The 17,423-nt window shown below is 39.6% G+C and overlaps 1 protein-coding gene across 1 annotated transcript in view; it reads left to right on the top strand.

Moving 5' to 3' along the window:
• The first annotated feature begins 1,706 nt into the window (after positions 1–1,706).
• tlcd3a (TLC domain containing 3A) overlaps positions 1,707–17,423 on the top strand; it is a 40,030-nt gene continuing 24,313 nt past the window's right edge. Inside the window, exon 1 of the mRNA XM_082171508.1 lies at positions 1,707–2,253. Within this exon, the coding sequence (XP_082027634.1) occupies positions 2,132–2,253 (122 nt within the window). The 5' untranslated portion in view covers positions 1,707–2,131. The remainder of the gene's footprint in view (positions 2,254–17,423) is intronic.

The raw sequence follows: 17,423 nt of genomic DNA, 5'->3' as shown, positions 1-17,423 counted from the left end.
ACTAAAAAGATAAAGCCATTCATAAAATATTACTTTAAAAACTAATGGCTAAAAACAATTAAATTAAAGTAAAATTGTGGAACATGTCAGGGATTTAAACAATTTGTGAATGTACAATATTGAAACAAAAATCATTAATATATAACTTAAGCTCTGGAAGTGTCCCCATATATTGCAGGTGATAATGTTCTGTAATAGGTTTAATTCTTTATAATGCACTTGAAGCCTGAGGAAATCTTGTTGTGTCCACACTATTATTAACTTATTTATTTTTTGACACGGTTTATGAGGACTGGTTTATCAGTATAGTGACTGCAGGGAAAACTGTGAAGCAGTTACATGGAAAGGTACAACAAGGAACATTTGTAATTGGTCCCAGTGAGAGGAAACTATGTCCTGGGGACTGAAGGGTGGTGGAAGTCACATTCTCGTCTTTCCTAGATCAGCATGAATGGGCAGCTAAGAAGTGGGGGTTGGTTGGTGGGACAGATGGATTAGGATTGTGTAGGCTGTTTGGGAACAAAGGCTCTGCTGTATGTGCACTCAGCACGGTGTGATCACTTGTAGCAACGACAATTCATAAAGCTTTTATGACTTTTTGCCCTTTTCTCATGTAGTTAGCCTAGCCTACACAAGGAGGCTAGACAACATAAACATATCCACAAGTTTAAGGAAAAGCTCTTTAATCAATTTCAACGAGAAATTTTCAGTCAAAAAGACATATAGTCCTTGTTGTGTATTTAAAAAAATAAAATAAAAAATAACTGAAAGACTCTTGATCAAAGACTGTCATTTTAAACGTATATTATTTAGAAACAGAATTGTCTTGGGGTTATTAACGGTGAAGAACCTAGATGGCGCTGTTCTGCGCATATAGTGTTAGTGGAGTCCCTCAATGTAGCTGCGTGCTCTCCAGTGTTGGGAAAGTTGACTCATTTCCGCGAATCAGTTCGTTCGAACAGTTCATTTAAAAAAAGGTTCAGTGAGTCTTTACGTCATCATGTGGTCCCCAACATATCCAGTAAAGCCACATGTAGGCTAATTTTGATGTTTGAGTCATTAATTAATTGAAACAATAGCATTTAAACAATACTAGCTACTATTAATTTGTTTCTCTCCACTGCAAAAAAAGCTCAATTAAACCAACCAAGATCCGCATCTTTTAGTAGGCCTAGTAGCATTTCTGTTATTCGGCCCATTAGTCAAATCTTTCGTTCATTCTAAATGCTCTCAATATTAGCTCAAGATGCTTCAATGATTCAGTGAGCTGTTGATTAATGACCCGTTCTTGACAAAGCAGATTTTTTTCTCCTTCATTAATGTAATGTTGATTCTTTTTATACATTTATCCATAAATATAAGTGTTTGAAGACAAAACATTATTTTTCTATATTTTAAAAATATTTTGTTAGTAACTATTTTCAATAATTGATTTTTAAGAAGGTAAACAGGCCTGCGAATTGCTGAGCTGACAAGACACTTAAATGTATTCGTTTTTGTTCACTTGTACATGTTTTCCTTTTCATGGTTGTATTGATTTGCCTTGGTTTTTCATTCATTGATTAGCAGCACGTATGAGTAGCATAGTTTATTTATCGTGTTCAGTAATAAAGAACCGCTCGGACCGCTCAGTCCGGTGTGTGAACAGATCATTTTTGTGAACCGGTTCAAATGATTCATGGAAAAGATCCGATTCAAAAGAACGATTACGTTCACGACTCGGCCATTGCTATTCTCCAACTCTAAACCCGCCGCAGGAATGAGCAACGCTCGCCGAGCAGCGGATACGCGGCCGTTCTAAACAAATAGCCTGTTTTAATCGTTCCTGCGGACGTTTATGCAAATTCGCATAACTGACAAGTAGATATCACATGGTAAAGTGGGCCGTCAGTTCACGAACCTTAACATGTAACAGAATACTCGCTAGTCCCGGCTTGTGAAGCAGGAGTGAAGAGCAATCAATCACCGGACACCTCCACCGTTATTCGTATTTGTACAGTACAGTGAGCGCTGCTGAGGCAGGGGAACCGCTGCTCTAATGCTTCCCTGACCACACCGACTCAGCGCTGCTATTTTAACGGGGTATCTTGTTTTCGACCAAACATCAGATCAGGTTTTATAGCGGGACAAGATGTTGCAAGTGTTGATTTGCGGCGTTGTGGTCTTTCCCGGTCTCTTCTTCACTTTTAGAAAAGTGCTTCCGTCCATTTTCAAGCAGTGGACAGATGCCGACGTCGTGCTGGTCAGCGAGAGGTGAGTTTGGTGACAGTTGAGCAGTTCTGTAAGGCCAGACAGCTCTTGTATTATAATTAGCTGGTTAACTGCTGTTTAGTAGTAAAAACGAGTCTCACTGTCAGTTTAAAGGTCGGGTTTGCACATTTCACAATAACATTCACGTAAAAAGGCTAACTTGATGGAAATGATCATACCAACTGTTAAAATGCAGATGCAGTGTTTGCATCTTGACCTGTAGCAGGGGCTTCACAGACCCAGGGACCCCCAAACAGGCTCTCAGCCAACCCAGGGACCCCAATTTTCAATATCTATCCAGGACCTTGACAGATCACATGGGCACCTGGTTAAAAACCCTATACCCTATATATAGATTTATATGCTGAGGCTTGTGTGTTTAAGAGATCAATTATGTTTATAATCAGACTATGTTGTGCTCATGTTATCCTATGATATGTTCAGCTGATCTCATGACCTTAATCACTCCCTTATCAACTTAGCCATGGATAGTCCATGGAGAATGAGCATGAATTGACCAACTTCCAGAAATGCACAGACCTCTTCTATATTTCCAGATTTCCATGCAAACATGCCGGGTGAAATAGGTCTTCAATGATCTGATCTGATCTGTACCTGAAGGCAGATCGCTAGAAACACATCTGGGTAATAAACCCAGTACACAGTCAACTTATAACCACTAGTGTAATATATTCTCAAACTCAACATCTGAAACTAGCCACTATTTAAAAATTGTAAGTGAGGGGAACCTTTATCTGTGTTCATCCAAACATGCATTTTTTTTGCAGATAAGCAGTTTCAGATCAGTTCTGGGTGGGTTCAGCATAAATTGTCATTGATAGTAGTTTTGTGCTCTTGTTAGCTTATACAATAGGCAAAAATGCATCTTATAAATATAAAATAAAACAAGAGTGTGCGCTCAGCTTTGGTATATTTGGGCTTCATCATTTTATAGCAGAATCTTACATCTATTTGTTTTATTTTTTAAATTTTAGCAATGGCCATAATCCCAGCCAATGCCTATGTTTGCTTTACATGTCTTTGCTTTTTATGAGCCGTCCACAATTTTGCGGTGTTTTGTGTTTTATAAAGTTCTATCAGTGTCTGTGTGTTCTGACTGGAGGTCAGTTACTATCATGGCTAAACGGCAATATTTTGTTTTAATTTTCTCTGACCTTTTTTATTGCGTTCCTGTTGTGCTAGGTCAGGGGTGCCTAATCCTGTTCCTGGAGGTCTACCTTCCTGCAAAGTTCAGCTCCAGCCCTGATCAAACAGAACTGAACCAGTTAATTAAGATATTCAGGGCCACTTGATAATTACAGGCTGGTGTGTTGGATCTGAACGCAGGTAGGTCGTTTTCCAGGAACTGGATTGGGCACCCCTGTGATAGATTCTTCCAATCCAATCAATTAAATCAAACACCAAAAATTATGCTGTATCAGCATAAGAATATTCTTAGTAAGGGCTAGGTATCGGTCAAAAATTGTTGATACCGATACCTTGACTTCGATACCGGTTCCTTAATGATCCTTTTTTTCGATACCAATTTTATGAAATCCATTTTAACAAGATCACGTTACATAATACCCCCCCCCCCAAAAAAACTGGTTTTATTTTTTCAGTTTGTTGACTTATTTTACAGACTCAAAGACTCGCTTTGATATCACAGGCGATATGTCCGTGATAATTAATGCGATATGGCTCAGCTTGTCAGTGAACCATGGCTCTGTGTGGTAAATGCCGCTCCATCTGAAAGCAGGTGGCGATTTACTACTAATCAAGGAACCGGCTTTACTGACGAGATGCGCATAACAATGTCATGCGATATATCACCCAGCCCTATTATGACTGTGTCGGGAAAAAATAGCAAGGAGACATTTTAATTGTTTATTAATAAACTAGTGTTATCTGAGTCAGTGTTGGCTGCAAAGATGAAGTTGACGTTGCTGACTTGTCATCTCCGCAGTATAGAGAACACGCGCGCGCCTATAGAGAGAAATGCACAGTCTTTCATTTGGATTACATCATCAGAGAGTATTTGGTTTTGATTCAAATTGGTTAGTTTAAAAGTAGACATTTCAAGCTTTTGATATGCCTATTTCTCATGTCTGTGAGACAAGTTGCCTATACGTTGAGTTTCGGTTCATTTATGTGACGCGCTCCAGTTCTTTTTGCAGTTGAGACGGAGCAACTTTCTGCTCTTAAAGGGATACTTCAGGATTTAGCATTAAGCTTTGTATCACTAGAAAACCCATAGTGTTTTCGAATTACTGTGCTTTCCTCCCTCATGTCCCCCTGAGACAAGAGATTTATGTATTTTTTGTCTGGAAAAAATCCTCAGATGACGCAAAAATCATAATTTTTGCGTCATCGGAGGATTTTTTGGCCAGAGGCTAAAGACTACAGCCAGTAGTAGGGGCTGTTCTGCATGTTTTCAACCCGCCCATAGAGGGTGGGATCTCACTCACAGAATGTACACATAGTGTCAGCCGTCTTTCTTTGGAAGCTAAGCTAGCAGGCTCTTGTTCTGTGGAGAAAGCTGAGTAGTAGGAGAAAGCTGAGTAGTAGGGGTTACCATCCTCTTTTTCCCGGACATGTCCGGCCGTCGAGATCATCCAAAATGTCCGGGATTCAGCTTTTGCTTTCTGCAGTCGCCATTCATTGTTTACATGCACACCTTTTGTTTCAATCTAACTGAATTCATTCCGATTGGTGAATCTGAATGTAAAGTTTACATGAACGCTAAACAAGTGATCGGATGATGTGCTTTTTAACATTGCTAAGAAAATTCCCGCTCCTACGTCGCTCATCAGTAATCACGCCATCGGCCTCGCGTCGTTCTCCCGCGGCTCTCAGCCTCGTCCTGCTTGCCACAGTAAACATAATGAATGGCGACTGTAGAACGCAAAAGCCGAATCCCGGACATTTTGGGTGATCTCGAAATCCCGGACAGACTCGTCACAGAGACTCACTAGTAGCCTAGCCTTGTTGTTTAACTGCGCGCTCTTACCGGTAGGCGTGGCTTGGGAGTGGCCTCGTAGAGCAGCGAAGCAAGTGCATTCTGGGATTTGTTGTCTTTCATCCACATAAGCCAAAAATACATTTTCTGGCTTTTCTCAGTCTAGAAGGCTCCAAATTCAAAAATAATTTCACATTACATAAATGACCCATTTTAAATACACATTCATCTTTCCAGAGGTGAAGTATCCCTTTAAGTTTATTCCGTGCACTGTCAAGTGCTTCATCAGATTTGTTGTGTTGCTGGTCTTGGCAGCAATTATCTTGTCGCAAATACTGCATTGCACGCTGTTGGCATCGAGCCTGGTGATATGTAGCCACACTTTTGATCTTTTCCACATCTTTTCCATCTATAGGGGTTGGGACACTTACACACTACAGCCTCGTGTGAGCCACGTCTCTGGGCGTAACCGGCATAAACTAGTGTTTTTCCTTAATGCCTTGCCACAGCCAATCATGCATGCTCATTAGCATACTGACATTGACGAGATTAACCTCTTAGGTTTCGAAATTTGGTAACGAACGACAAGTAATTTTTTGATACTCGATGGTATCGAGGCAATTCGGTCGGTGCCTAAAAAGCTCCAGCCCTATTCTAGTAACAAAAGGGTCCAGTTCTCTGGGCTTTCGCACCGGGTAGTTATACTCAGTTATAGGAAGTAGCCACCTGGGCGGTCCCCCGAGATCTAAATTTCCCCAGGACAGTTTCCGCCAGTAGAAACTCTTAAGTGACATAAGCAGGCTGACAGCGACGTCGTTTAAGTGCGGCATTCAACAACTGGAAGATGGAAGACGCCGTGATTGGAGCTGTGTTTGTTGTGTGTCGTGGGTTTCGTGATAACGGAGATAGAAAGTTGATGTATAAGTTATGCGATTGAAAGAGCAAAAAGGAGGGCTAAGAGATGAAATCTCCTATGACAACTAACAGTGCTTCATCGAGGCTGAGAAAAGAACACAATACCGCAGATAAAGGCCATTAGCTTTCTGAATTTTTATGTCTTATCGCTGTTTTCCATGTTCGTGGAGTAATATAAACTGTGTTTACACTGCTTTTTAAAAATGGTGACTACTGAAATACCGGTGTTTCGTTAGGCATGCATTCGGCCAATCAATGTACACTTATGCTCTATTGGTTTGTGCTGGGTTTGACCCTATTCTGAAGTAGGATCTAATTTAGCATAACTAAAATCGTAAACGTGCCAAAAAAACGGGAAGTTCCGTCAATAGTTATGGGACAATGAAACGTTCCTCCGGTGCAAAAGTCCCTTTAATTCAGAATTGGTTCTTCACGTTCCCTTCCCTTTCAAGAAAACCAACACTCAGCACAACGTTTATAGAAATTGGCTGTTTTTAGATTCAGTATATTTTTGCAGACAGTTTGAGGAAGCCAAGATAAAAACGCTATAGGAAAATCAATAACTAATCAATAAAAAACAAAAAACAACAGCTGCATCCCTGAAGTGAGTTTGTTATCTGCTCTTGTGTATCAGAAAAGAAACTAGATTGCATAAAATTAAGTTTCTTTAGATGTTGTCATCTGAGGGATAGTGCTCAGCAACACGACGTACTGTGTAACTAATACAAGATAGATATACGGACATGTAGATAGATAGTTGGGTAGTTGATCTTTGATCTTGGTTGATGGTAGTTAGACGATGTGCTGTGAGCCTCTGGACTCAGTGAAGAGGATGGAGGTTGTTAGAGGAGTGATAATGAAGTGACGCAGACTCTGGACTTTTACACAGAAGTGTTGATTCAATCAGTTCAATGTGTGTACATGTTAGAATGAGGCAATCAGTCTGAATCACTCTAAAGCCGGGCTCAGACTACTACAGGAGTTTCAGGCCGATTTATGCCCGATTTACCCCTCCTGACACTCGAAGAAAAAATCACGGCCAGGGCATCGGTCGGTTCAGATTTTTGGTCCAAATTATCTGGTAATTTTAAATCAGTTCATTTACATCTTAAACCTCCCGATCTGCTCTCGGACACATAGGGGCTGCCCAGACAATATCAAACATATTAATATTCAGCTGGTCAAAATGTAGCAACAACACGGGTGTTTTTTCTCGCTACAAAGAATAAGTATTGATACACCAAGTTGTAGACAGTAGACAAAATAAAAGACAGTACTATTAATAGTAGACAAAATAGACAGTATCTATTTTTTTTTACATCTTCCCTGTGAGATCATATGAGGTGCTAAATCTTGTAGCGTGTGATTCGCCACAATTTTCAAATCTTGTAGTGTGTGCAGGTTTGAGATCTGAAAGAAGAAAATCTGTGAAGATTCTACTTATGAGCGTGATGCAACCAGATTTCACAATCGGTTAAAGGGATAGTTCACTTTGAAATAAAATTTTGGTATGTTTTAGCTTACCTCAAGGGCATCCAAGATGTAGGTGTCTTTTTTTCCGCAGTAGTTTCAATTTTGATATTTTTAGATCAAACCGTTCTTGTCTGTCAGTCAAATTATGCAGGTCTATGGTTACCACCTCAAAGAGCAAGCAATTCCACATCAATTAAAACAATTCCACATCGTCCAAATTAAACAATTCCCCATCGTAAGTACACATTGATGGCCTAAGACACGAAACGAGCGGTTTGTGATCTGACGTCCAAATGATCTGAGGGCGCGGGGCGGGTATAGATATATACACTAGATGTCGCCTTGGCTACTGCAGTTCATTGGAACGAAACCGTAGCCAAGGCGATATCTAGTGTATATATCTATACCCGCCCGCGCCCTCAGATCATTTGGACGCGGCTGTGTTCAAGAGGTAACAACGATATAAATACTGTTCGTTTTCCCACACAAACCGTTCGTTTCGTGTCTTAGGCCATCAATGTGTACTCACGATGGGGGAATTGTATAATTTGGACGATGTGGAATTGTTTTAATTTGGACTCTGTGCTTGCTCTTTGAGGTGGTGACCATAGACCTGCATTATTTGACTGACAGACAAGAAAGGTTTGACCTAAAAATATCAAAATTGAAACTACTGCGGAAAAAAAGACACCTACATCTTGGATGCCCTTGAGGTAAGCTAAAACATACCAAAATTTTATTTCAAGTGAACTATCCCTTTAAGATTTAAAATCTGCTGGGCGATTAAAAACTCCAAAATATTGGGAAAAAAAGTGAGAACTTATAATAATATAATAATGTGTATATATACATATATATATGTATATATATTCAGATCTGTAATATTATTATTATGTTTTTAAAAGAAGTCTCTTATGCTCACCAAGGCTGCAAAAAAACGGTAACAATGTAACATTTTATGACAATTTAAAATAACTGTTCTATTTGAATATATTTTAAAATATTATTTATTCCTGTGATGCAAAGCTGAATTTTCAGTATCATTACTCACTTCACATGATCCTTCAGAAATCATTCTAATATGCTGATTTGCTGGTCAAGAAACATTTATAATTATTATCAATGTTAAAAAACAGTTGTGGACATTTTTTTTTCTTCAGGATTCTCATTCTTTGATGAATATAAAATTCTATTTCATTTATTTGAAATATAATATTTTATGTAAGGGATAATGTAGAGCGAGGCGGTTGTTATAGCGAATACAACACCGACAGGCTGATCAGGACCCCGACACGAAGCGGGTTACATGGCTACCTACCAAATAAATCAATAATTTGACACAAAATATTGTTTTAAAAAGGAGTTTATTGATTTCAAAAACGATTGTATTGCTTCCGCTAAAGAAAATAGTCCGTTCCGTCTCTACGGTTAGAATCCTGCGTCCATAGCAATGATCTGTTTTTCATGGCAACGGTGTGTTATCCTTAGCAGCGGTCTGAAATAACAGACCGCATTCTACATTAGAATTCAACCAAGCCATGTAATAAAACATTATAAATGTCTTTACTGTAACTTTTGATCAATTTAATGCATCCTTGCCGAATAAAATTATTGATTTCGAGTAATGATGCTGAAAATTTGATAGTGAAAATCAGCTTTGCCATCACAGGAATAAATTACATTTTAAAATATGCTGTTAAAATAGAAAACAGTTATTTTAAATTGTAATAATATTTCACAATATGATTTTTTTATTTTTTTTATCAAATAAATGCAGCCTTGGTGAGCATAGGAGACTTCTTTTAAAAAATAAAAAATCGTACCGATCCCAACATTTTAAACGGCAGTGTGTGTATATATCACATTCTTTCTGGGAAAAGAAAGCATCACTACAACTTGTGAAAGTGAACAGCAGTGTTTTAGCATTACATAAAATGTCACAAACCTGACAATGGCATTTTAAAATCAATTTAAAAAAATCAATTAAAAAAATGTTTAAATAGCAACAAATCTTTGCTCAACTTGGTAATCTATAGTTATATTTACCTGAAAACTTGACATCAAGAAGAACAAAAACACCAGAAACTAGGGGTGGACGATTAGTTATTAGATCTATTTATCAGTAAAATTCTAGTTAAAAACAATACAGAAACTGAATAATCAAACGTAAAAAATAAAACCTTCATCACATTAATTAAATATACAGTAGTCAACATTTGAAGTGGATCAAAACCTTTCATCAAAGTTATACATGAATTAGGGATGCACCGATACCACTTTTTTTCAGACCAAGTACAAGTACTTACATTTGGGTACTTGCCGATACCAAGTACCGATATGAGTACTTAATAATACCATACAATTCTTCTAACAATGTTTTATTTTCATCAGATGTTTTTCACTTTCTGACTGTAACAAAGTAAGTATACAACTTGTAAAATCAAACTGCTTGTGCTAAAGGAGCTATTACTCACCCCTCCTCGACAATTTAGCAGAGCATAGTTTGCAGTCTGCTCTACTTTAATCATCATCGCTTTTAAAATATCTCTAAACGGCTGACATTACTCCTCCTCAGACTACCTGCTCAACTGACGAGAGGTTAGGCTTATGGCACGTTGCCATAAGTGGCCGTTCACATATCGCGTTTTTTCCCCATGCAAATTCATTATTTCAAATGTGGGGCGCTGCGGCAGGCGTGCTCATGATACAAGCGGTGCGGTGTTTACATGAATACTCGCCAAGACAGGCATTCTGACATAACTATGTGTGTATTTAATCGTTTGAGTGCAATAAGCCGTGAAAGAGAACTGCATTCAAGATCACACACTGTGCAAGAGGCAGCTTTCTGTGCGCGCACTACGGGTGTATATGTTAGACAGCACGAGCACCGCAATAAGTTGTTTTCCGCAGTTCATTGGACTTAATTACTCTTTTTAACATCAAGAAAGTCACATGTAGGTAACAGTCGCGTGCCCAGTCTATTCCCTGCTATATGTGTTGGCCTAAAACTTTTTGAAGTAGCCTATTGAAGTCATTCACATATCGCAAACCCTTGCGATATTCATATTGTGATATGTACATTCGTGATATTTCGATATATCATGCAGCCCTAATTTTAAGTGTCAGAAACATAATTTAACATCAACAGATTTTGTCTCAGCAAAGTAACAATATGAGCACAATTTATGTGCTGTGATAGACGCTGCCTTGTTCATGTTTGAGTGCTCTCTGAGTGCCAAAGGTTTCTATTTACAGCATGTTTTTACACGCGTTGAGCATTGTAGACAATCACGATCATATTTGTTTAACTCGTGAACGCAAAGGCCTATCAGCTGAGGTGCTAGTCAGTTAATTAGGCAGAATCCGCTTAACACAGCTGTTTTGTTCAACACGAACTGCAGCTCGCGGATCCTTTCATTATAACCAACAAACTGTAAACACAATGTAAATAAAAGATTCATTGTACAATTAAAGGTGATTAGGTGATTCTCTGCAGAAACATTTTTTTTTATGCTGGTTGAAAGTCTCCTCATATCCTGATAGCAATCACTCTGTTAAGCGGTCTAAATGTTTTTTTTATAAATATATGTCGTCTGTGGAAGGTGTAGGAACATAAAATGTTTGTTCAATCGTTGCAGTTGGTCTGAACGGTCCTATAGCATGTGTTCCCTGCCGGTCAATAGCCGCGTTTCCACTGTCGGGCCAGGGCCGGGCTAGGGCTAACAGCGAGCCGAGCCGGGCCAGTGGCCTCGGGCCTCAAGCACCGGGCTTGCGTTTCCACTGCCGGGCCATTAGCCCTGCAGCGCTGCCCTAAACCCCGCCCTTAACACGCCTTCCTGGATCAAACGTCATACAACCTCACCCATTTCAGCGGGAATTATGATGTTCATTCAGGCAGGAAGTTAGAAAACTTAGATTTTAAGAAGATAGCATGTATTAACTCACCGTCCGCGGCTGCCATAGTGTCCCGACTTGTCTCTCCACTAACAGATGGACGGTGACCCAGCACACCGTCCATCAAGTCGAACCATGGAAAGTTCCTTCTCTGGGCACCGCTTTGTCCATTGTGCGTTTTAATCGCCTTGTACTGCGCCCACAACTTTTTTATTTTTTCCCGAACTCGAAGCGTTGTTCGCTGAATGCTTAGCTTAGCAAGTTCAGCAACGATGTATTTTATAACGTCCTCGTTTCTGCACAGAGGAAGCTCCCGAAAAAAAAGTTGCTTTATTTTATGATAGTCCGGTATAAAGAGACGAGACGTGGGCTACTGACAGATAAAATAAAAACATGACTGTGATAGCCTTTATGATTGGTCGGATTTCTTCAAGCGTATGTTTTTTTACTATGCGTATCTTCAAGCGTTTACTATGTTTACTATGGTAACGGTTAGCGCGCATAGTCTTTTGCATCACAAACACAAGGCATTCAAACATGAACGCGAGTTAAATTATTTTAAAAGTCTTTAATGCTGACAGAATTATCCGGCGCTGCCGTCTCTCGACTCAGGTAAACTCCGCCTCTGTTCGTAACCACTCCTCTAGCCCGAGCTGGCCCGCTCTGGCCCAAGGTATTCGACGGGCCAGAAATCCTGGCCGTTGGCCCCGAGTAAGCCCCGATCAAGCCCCGGAAGTGACAGTGGAAACGCGACTGGCCCTGGCACGCACTAGCACGGCCCGGCCCTGGCCCGACAGTGGAAACGCGGCTACTGTGTGTTTGCATACCACTGCGCAGGCTGTTCACGCAGACACAAGTCATCAACGCATTCACGTACGCTGTACAGACAGAGCGAGAATGGCAGGCAAGCAGCAACAACCTAACTTTCCTTCTGAACCGACAACAAGTGGTACTGGCAAAGGATCTACGATCTATATATCTTCATCGAAGCCAAGCAGACTCTCATTGTGGAAACCCTGTCATGCAAGAAATATTATTACACACTGACTGAAGTTTTGCTAGCTAAACAAATTAAAAACTTGCTGCATCTAATTCTGTTTTTAAGAATTTGTTTACGTTTGGTATTGTAGACTTATTAACTGTACTAATGATTTCTCACCGGTGAATGACACATGATGTTGGTATTGCAGTAACGTTGTCTCGGGTCTTCTTGGCTGTGCGCGTTCATGCTTTCAGGAGGCGTGGCTTTAGACTGTGATTTACAGGGAGGGTGGGACGTACGCTTTTAGTGCTATCAGGCTAAAGTTAGCATTTTCCCAGATGACCTACAGCACCTTTAAGACAGCTTTTTTATTATTACTAGAGTTTTTGCGAGAGTGAAGAATTCAGTGAGCTAGTGCTTTAGAGCAGGGGTTCCCAAACTTTTCCATGACAAGGCCCCCCAAATACCACTAGGTTCTGGCCAAAGCCCCCCTTTTGCAGGATGTGTTATTGAACCCATCGACAATACTATGGCAAATGTAGAAATAAATAAATAAAACATCTAGGTGAACATCAGATTATGTGATGGTGTTTGATACCAGCCAATCAGAAATATTATAGAGATGAACCGATTACAATTTTCAAGGCCAATTCCGATTTGTCATTGAGTTTGACCTGCCAATACAGATTTTAGCCGATTCTGATTTAATTTTTTCTAACCACTTTACAGCACAAACACATATTTATTTTCTATATATATATATTTTATAAAACACCACTTTTATCCAAACTGATTAATAAAAACAAGTTTAAATGGGTACATTTTCTATAAATATTTTTGAGTCTTCATTTTCTTGAAGCCTACTGAAGTTCTTGTTAAAACACACTATACATGCAAATTATGTGCATTTTTGGTACTTTTTGTGTGAAATCATATTTATTTTGTCCATCAAAAGTGTGCTTTCACTTTAATTGAGCGTGAGCAGCGCAGCAAAAATAGACTCGGCGCCGAAACCCTCCGCTTCACTACTGCTCACAGCACGCGACGCTCCTGCTTGACGCTCACGCGCTGCTCCTGCTCGCGGTGTGAACGCACTCACCGAACATGCACGGCGAAAAAAATTCGCGCTACTCACGCGCCGCTCGCGGTCTGAAACGGCCGTAATTCATAAGGTTTCCTACATGTGCGTTCTGTGTGCACGTGTGATGCTGATGTTGCGCAATGTTAATCATGCGGCGCCCGAGTGCATTTGAATCCATTATGTCAGACTGAAAATCACGTGAAAATCGGCCAATTCACCAGCCGATCAATCAGTTAATCTCTAAAAGATTAGCATTAAAAGTATAATGTTCAGATAAGCTATGCAACAAATGATTAAAATGTTATTTTATAACAATACTCATATTAACACATTTTTTTTCCAACTTGCTGCGGCCCCCCTGGCGCCCCCTGGTGACCCCCCAGGGGGCCGCGGCCCCCAGTTTGAAAACCTCTGCTTTAGAGAATGACAGCCTTAGTGATTATAAAGGGAGGGATCTTCTCTTGTTTTCTTTTTATTAACCATTTACAATCTGAATACAGGTTTAATTTTTAATGCAGATAAGTACACTGCAAATCCTTGTATAGGCCATCTGCCTATATAAGTCGTCAGAATCTTTCAACTGAGTAGCGGCAAGCTGCAACTCAAGTGCAAGTGCAGTAGCACGGGCAGCTATGCAATACTTGTTCCTACAGAGAACCAAGGTTACTTTAGTAACTGACACGTTCCCTTTCGATACGGTTCACTCACATTGGATCAGATACTAATGCTTTGGGAAACGCAATCCAATAGTGCCATGCTACAAGCGCAGAATGGAAGACCTGTCCTGTGAGCCCAGCCCTAGGGCACTCGAGGTAAGGGCCCTTAACAGGCCTTTCATCGACCCACACCGGGGTGAAAATACCTGTGGGTGAAGTAAGAATTAAGGGGGGAAGTAAGAAAAAGGGAGATGCACCCCCCCCATCCAGCAGCTCCTGTAGGAAGGAGGGCATAAAGGTGCCTGGTAGAGGGCTCTCTTCTCTCTGAAATAGTATTCATGACACTCTGAGAGAGGCGCGGAGGCTCCCGTTGAGAGGCCACAGATGGGCCTCTCGGGTTGGGGGTGCCAAATTGTCCCTTTTGCCTGGGAAAGGAGGTCCCTCCTCTGTGGGATTGGCCATAGAGCTGCTGTCAGCATCTGCACCATTTCGGGGAACCATGACTGGTTTTGCCAGAGCAGAGATGATTCAGTTGCAAGCGCCATCTTCTGGTCAGACGTGGGAATTAATTTGGCATGTGACTCTCACAGTGCATTATGGGTAATCTCTAGTCGTTAAGCGTACATTGGTTGTTCACTCGTTATTGCAGTGCATTGTTGGATTGAATGAGTGCACTCGATAATGTCCACTATGGACTCCACTACAAATGGCTGTCCCCTCAAATAGTACCCTATTTAAGGATATAGAGGGCGATTTCAGACAGCCATCCAGTTATCACTGCAGCTGAATAAAATGCAAATGGTGATATTTTGACTGATTAAATGTGAAGACTATTAACACACCATTGTGTCAGTATATGATTTATCTGTGTTCTTCAAGCCATCTCGGGTATTTTCATAAGGATAATGTATATTTATAATGCAATACCAATAAACATAGCCTTTATCACTGAATAGAATACTACAAAATAATATTATTTCTGCCTCATTCTGTTAAGAAGCCACATCAGTTCACAGAAGGAAGTTATTTCAAACTGGTTACCATTAAGTGTAAATGTTCCTTTTGTATGCAATGGTGTGATTCTTCAAAAAACTAAAAAAACTAAGTAAAGATTCATTTGACTGGTAGCATTTTCTTTTTCAAGATTTCTATAGATATCGTGATAAATCGTGAATTCTTTTGGTCATGATAATAGTGTAGTGAAAAAAACGGATATTGTGACAGCCCAAGTTTGAAAGGTAGAATATAATTTTTACAAATATTTTTTTAGTTAAAAGCGGAAGTCTGAGCAGAACATACTGAAGGGTATTTAGCTCAAAATTCTGGAAACTAGAAAATGTGTGTGCTAACTGAAACTATCTCTAGACTCTATTGGATTAACAATGCAAACATGACTTTTAGACACTTAACAACAGGGTTTCCCTGCATCTGGAAGGAGGCTTTTGTTCCAACTCTAATCAAACACAGCTGAACCACAGACAGTCAGGCTTACTATTATTGTTGCACGATTGAAATTAAAGACAGTATAGGAGACAGACCACTGAAAGGAATTCATTTTGAAAGGAATCAAAATGCTCAAAGGCCACTGCATTGCTGCTTAATCAGTCAGTGGCTTAACAGTGGCTGTTGTATGAAGGTACCTCGGGTCAAGATTTCCATACGTATCCATATCAGTGGGGTTTATATTTCCCCTGTATTAGTCACTAAAGGGTTTAGGATTTTTGTGATTCCACAAGTTAATTAGTGTCATTGGTGGGTTCGTCATTTTTACTGTTGCCCCAAAGTAATTAGTCACATGACAGAGACGTTATGCGATGCTTGCGTCATGAAGCAAGTGTGAAATCAGTCCAATGGTGTTACGGGATGTCAGAGGCGGGTGACGTCATAAACCAGGAAACTATAAAGCATTCCCAAACAGTGCCATGCTAGGTTCTGTATTCAGTAAGCGCTCTCTGTGAAAGCATTTGTCTTATTTGGTGTTTTATGTGTCAGTTCAACCACGCACATATATATTTACAGTGGGGAGAACAAGTATTTGATACACTGCCGAATTTGCAGGTTTTCCTACTTACAAAGCATGGAAAGGTCTGTAATTTTTATCATAGGTACTCTTCAACTGTGAGAGACGGAATCTAAAACAAAAATCCAGAAAATCACATTGTATGATTTTTAAATAATTCATTTGAATTTTATTGCATGACATAAGTATTTGATCACCTACCAACCAATAAGAATTCCGGCTCTCACAGACCTGTTAGTTTTTCTTTAAGAAGCCCTCCTGTTCTCCACTCATTACCTGTATTAACCCTTTATGACCTACCATAGAACAGTTCTGCCAGAGTATATCTTTGTATTTTTACATGCTGTGCTGTCATTCTTTTGAGCATTTTCATATGCCATACATCAAAATAATCCTTACTTTCCCAATTTGAAGGCTATATTTGTAATAAATCAATAGTAACTAGATAAATATCTCAAAAGTGCAATAAAAAAATAAATAAAAAAAATCATATTTTTTTTCTACATGTTTTATTCAATACAGAAATTTGATAAATGCCAACCTCAAACTTGTCAATGTGAAAAACGTGCATAAAACGATTTTAAACTATACAGAATTGATTTGAACTGTTTACATAAATTAGTTTCTAAGATACACTCATTTATAGGTCTGTACAAATTGCGTAATATGCGTTTACAAATACAAAAGAAAAACAAACAAACAAACAAAAAACACAAAAATGCATTGCACATCATTTCTTTCTTTGGCTGCATACCTGGCTTTTTTCCTGATAAAACAATTTAAAACTATACAGAATTTATTTGAACTGTTTACATAAATTAGTTTCTAAGATACACTCATTTGAGTCTGTACAAATTGCGTAATATGCGTTTACAAAAACAAAAGAAAAACAAAGAAAAAAAAGAAAAAAAACACAATGCACTGCACGTCATTTCTTTCTTTGGCTGCACACCTGGCTTTCTTCCTGGGACGGATCTATTCCTTCAAGAAAGTCGGCTTCGTCCTTGAAACGGAATCTGGAGCCGATGAGCAGACGGAGAGTTCATCTTCATCGGACGCAATTAGTATTGCCAAAACATCCGCGTCCATGTACTTTCGTTTAGACTATGTTACGTGCGCGCGCGTGTGTGTGTGTGAATGTGCTTGCATTTGTAAAAGTGTATTTGTGAGTGTGTAAAGGAGAAATAAATGAT

Source organism: Leuciscus leuciscus (genome assembly GCF_965113295.1).
Source record: "Leuciscus leuciscus genome assembly, chromosome: 5".
Classification (NCBI taxonomy): Eukaryota; Metazoa; Chordata; class Actinopteri; order Cypriniformes; family Leuciscidae; genus Leuciscus; species Leuciscus leuciscus.
Note: the sequence above shows the minus strand (reverse complement) of the source record. Positions and strands in the feature narration are given on the sequence as shown.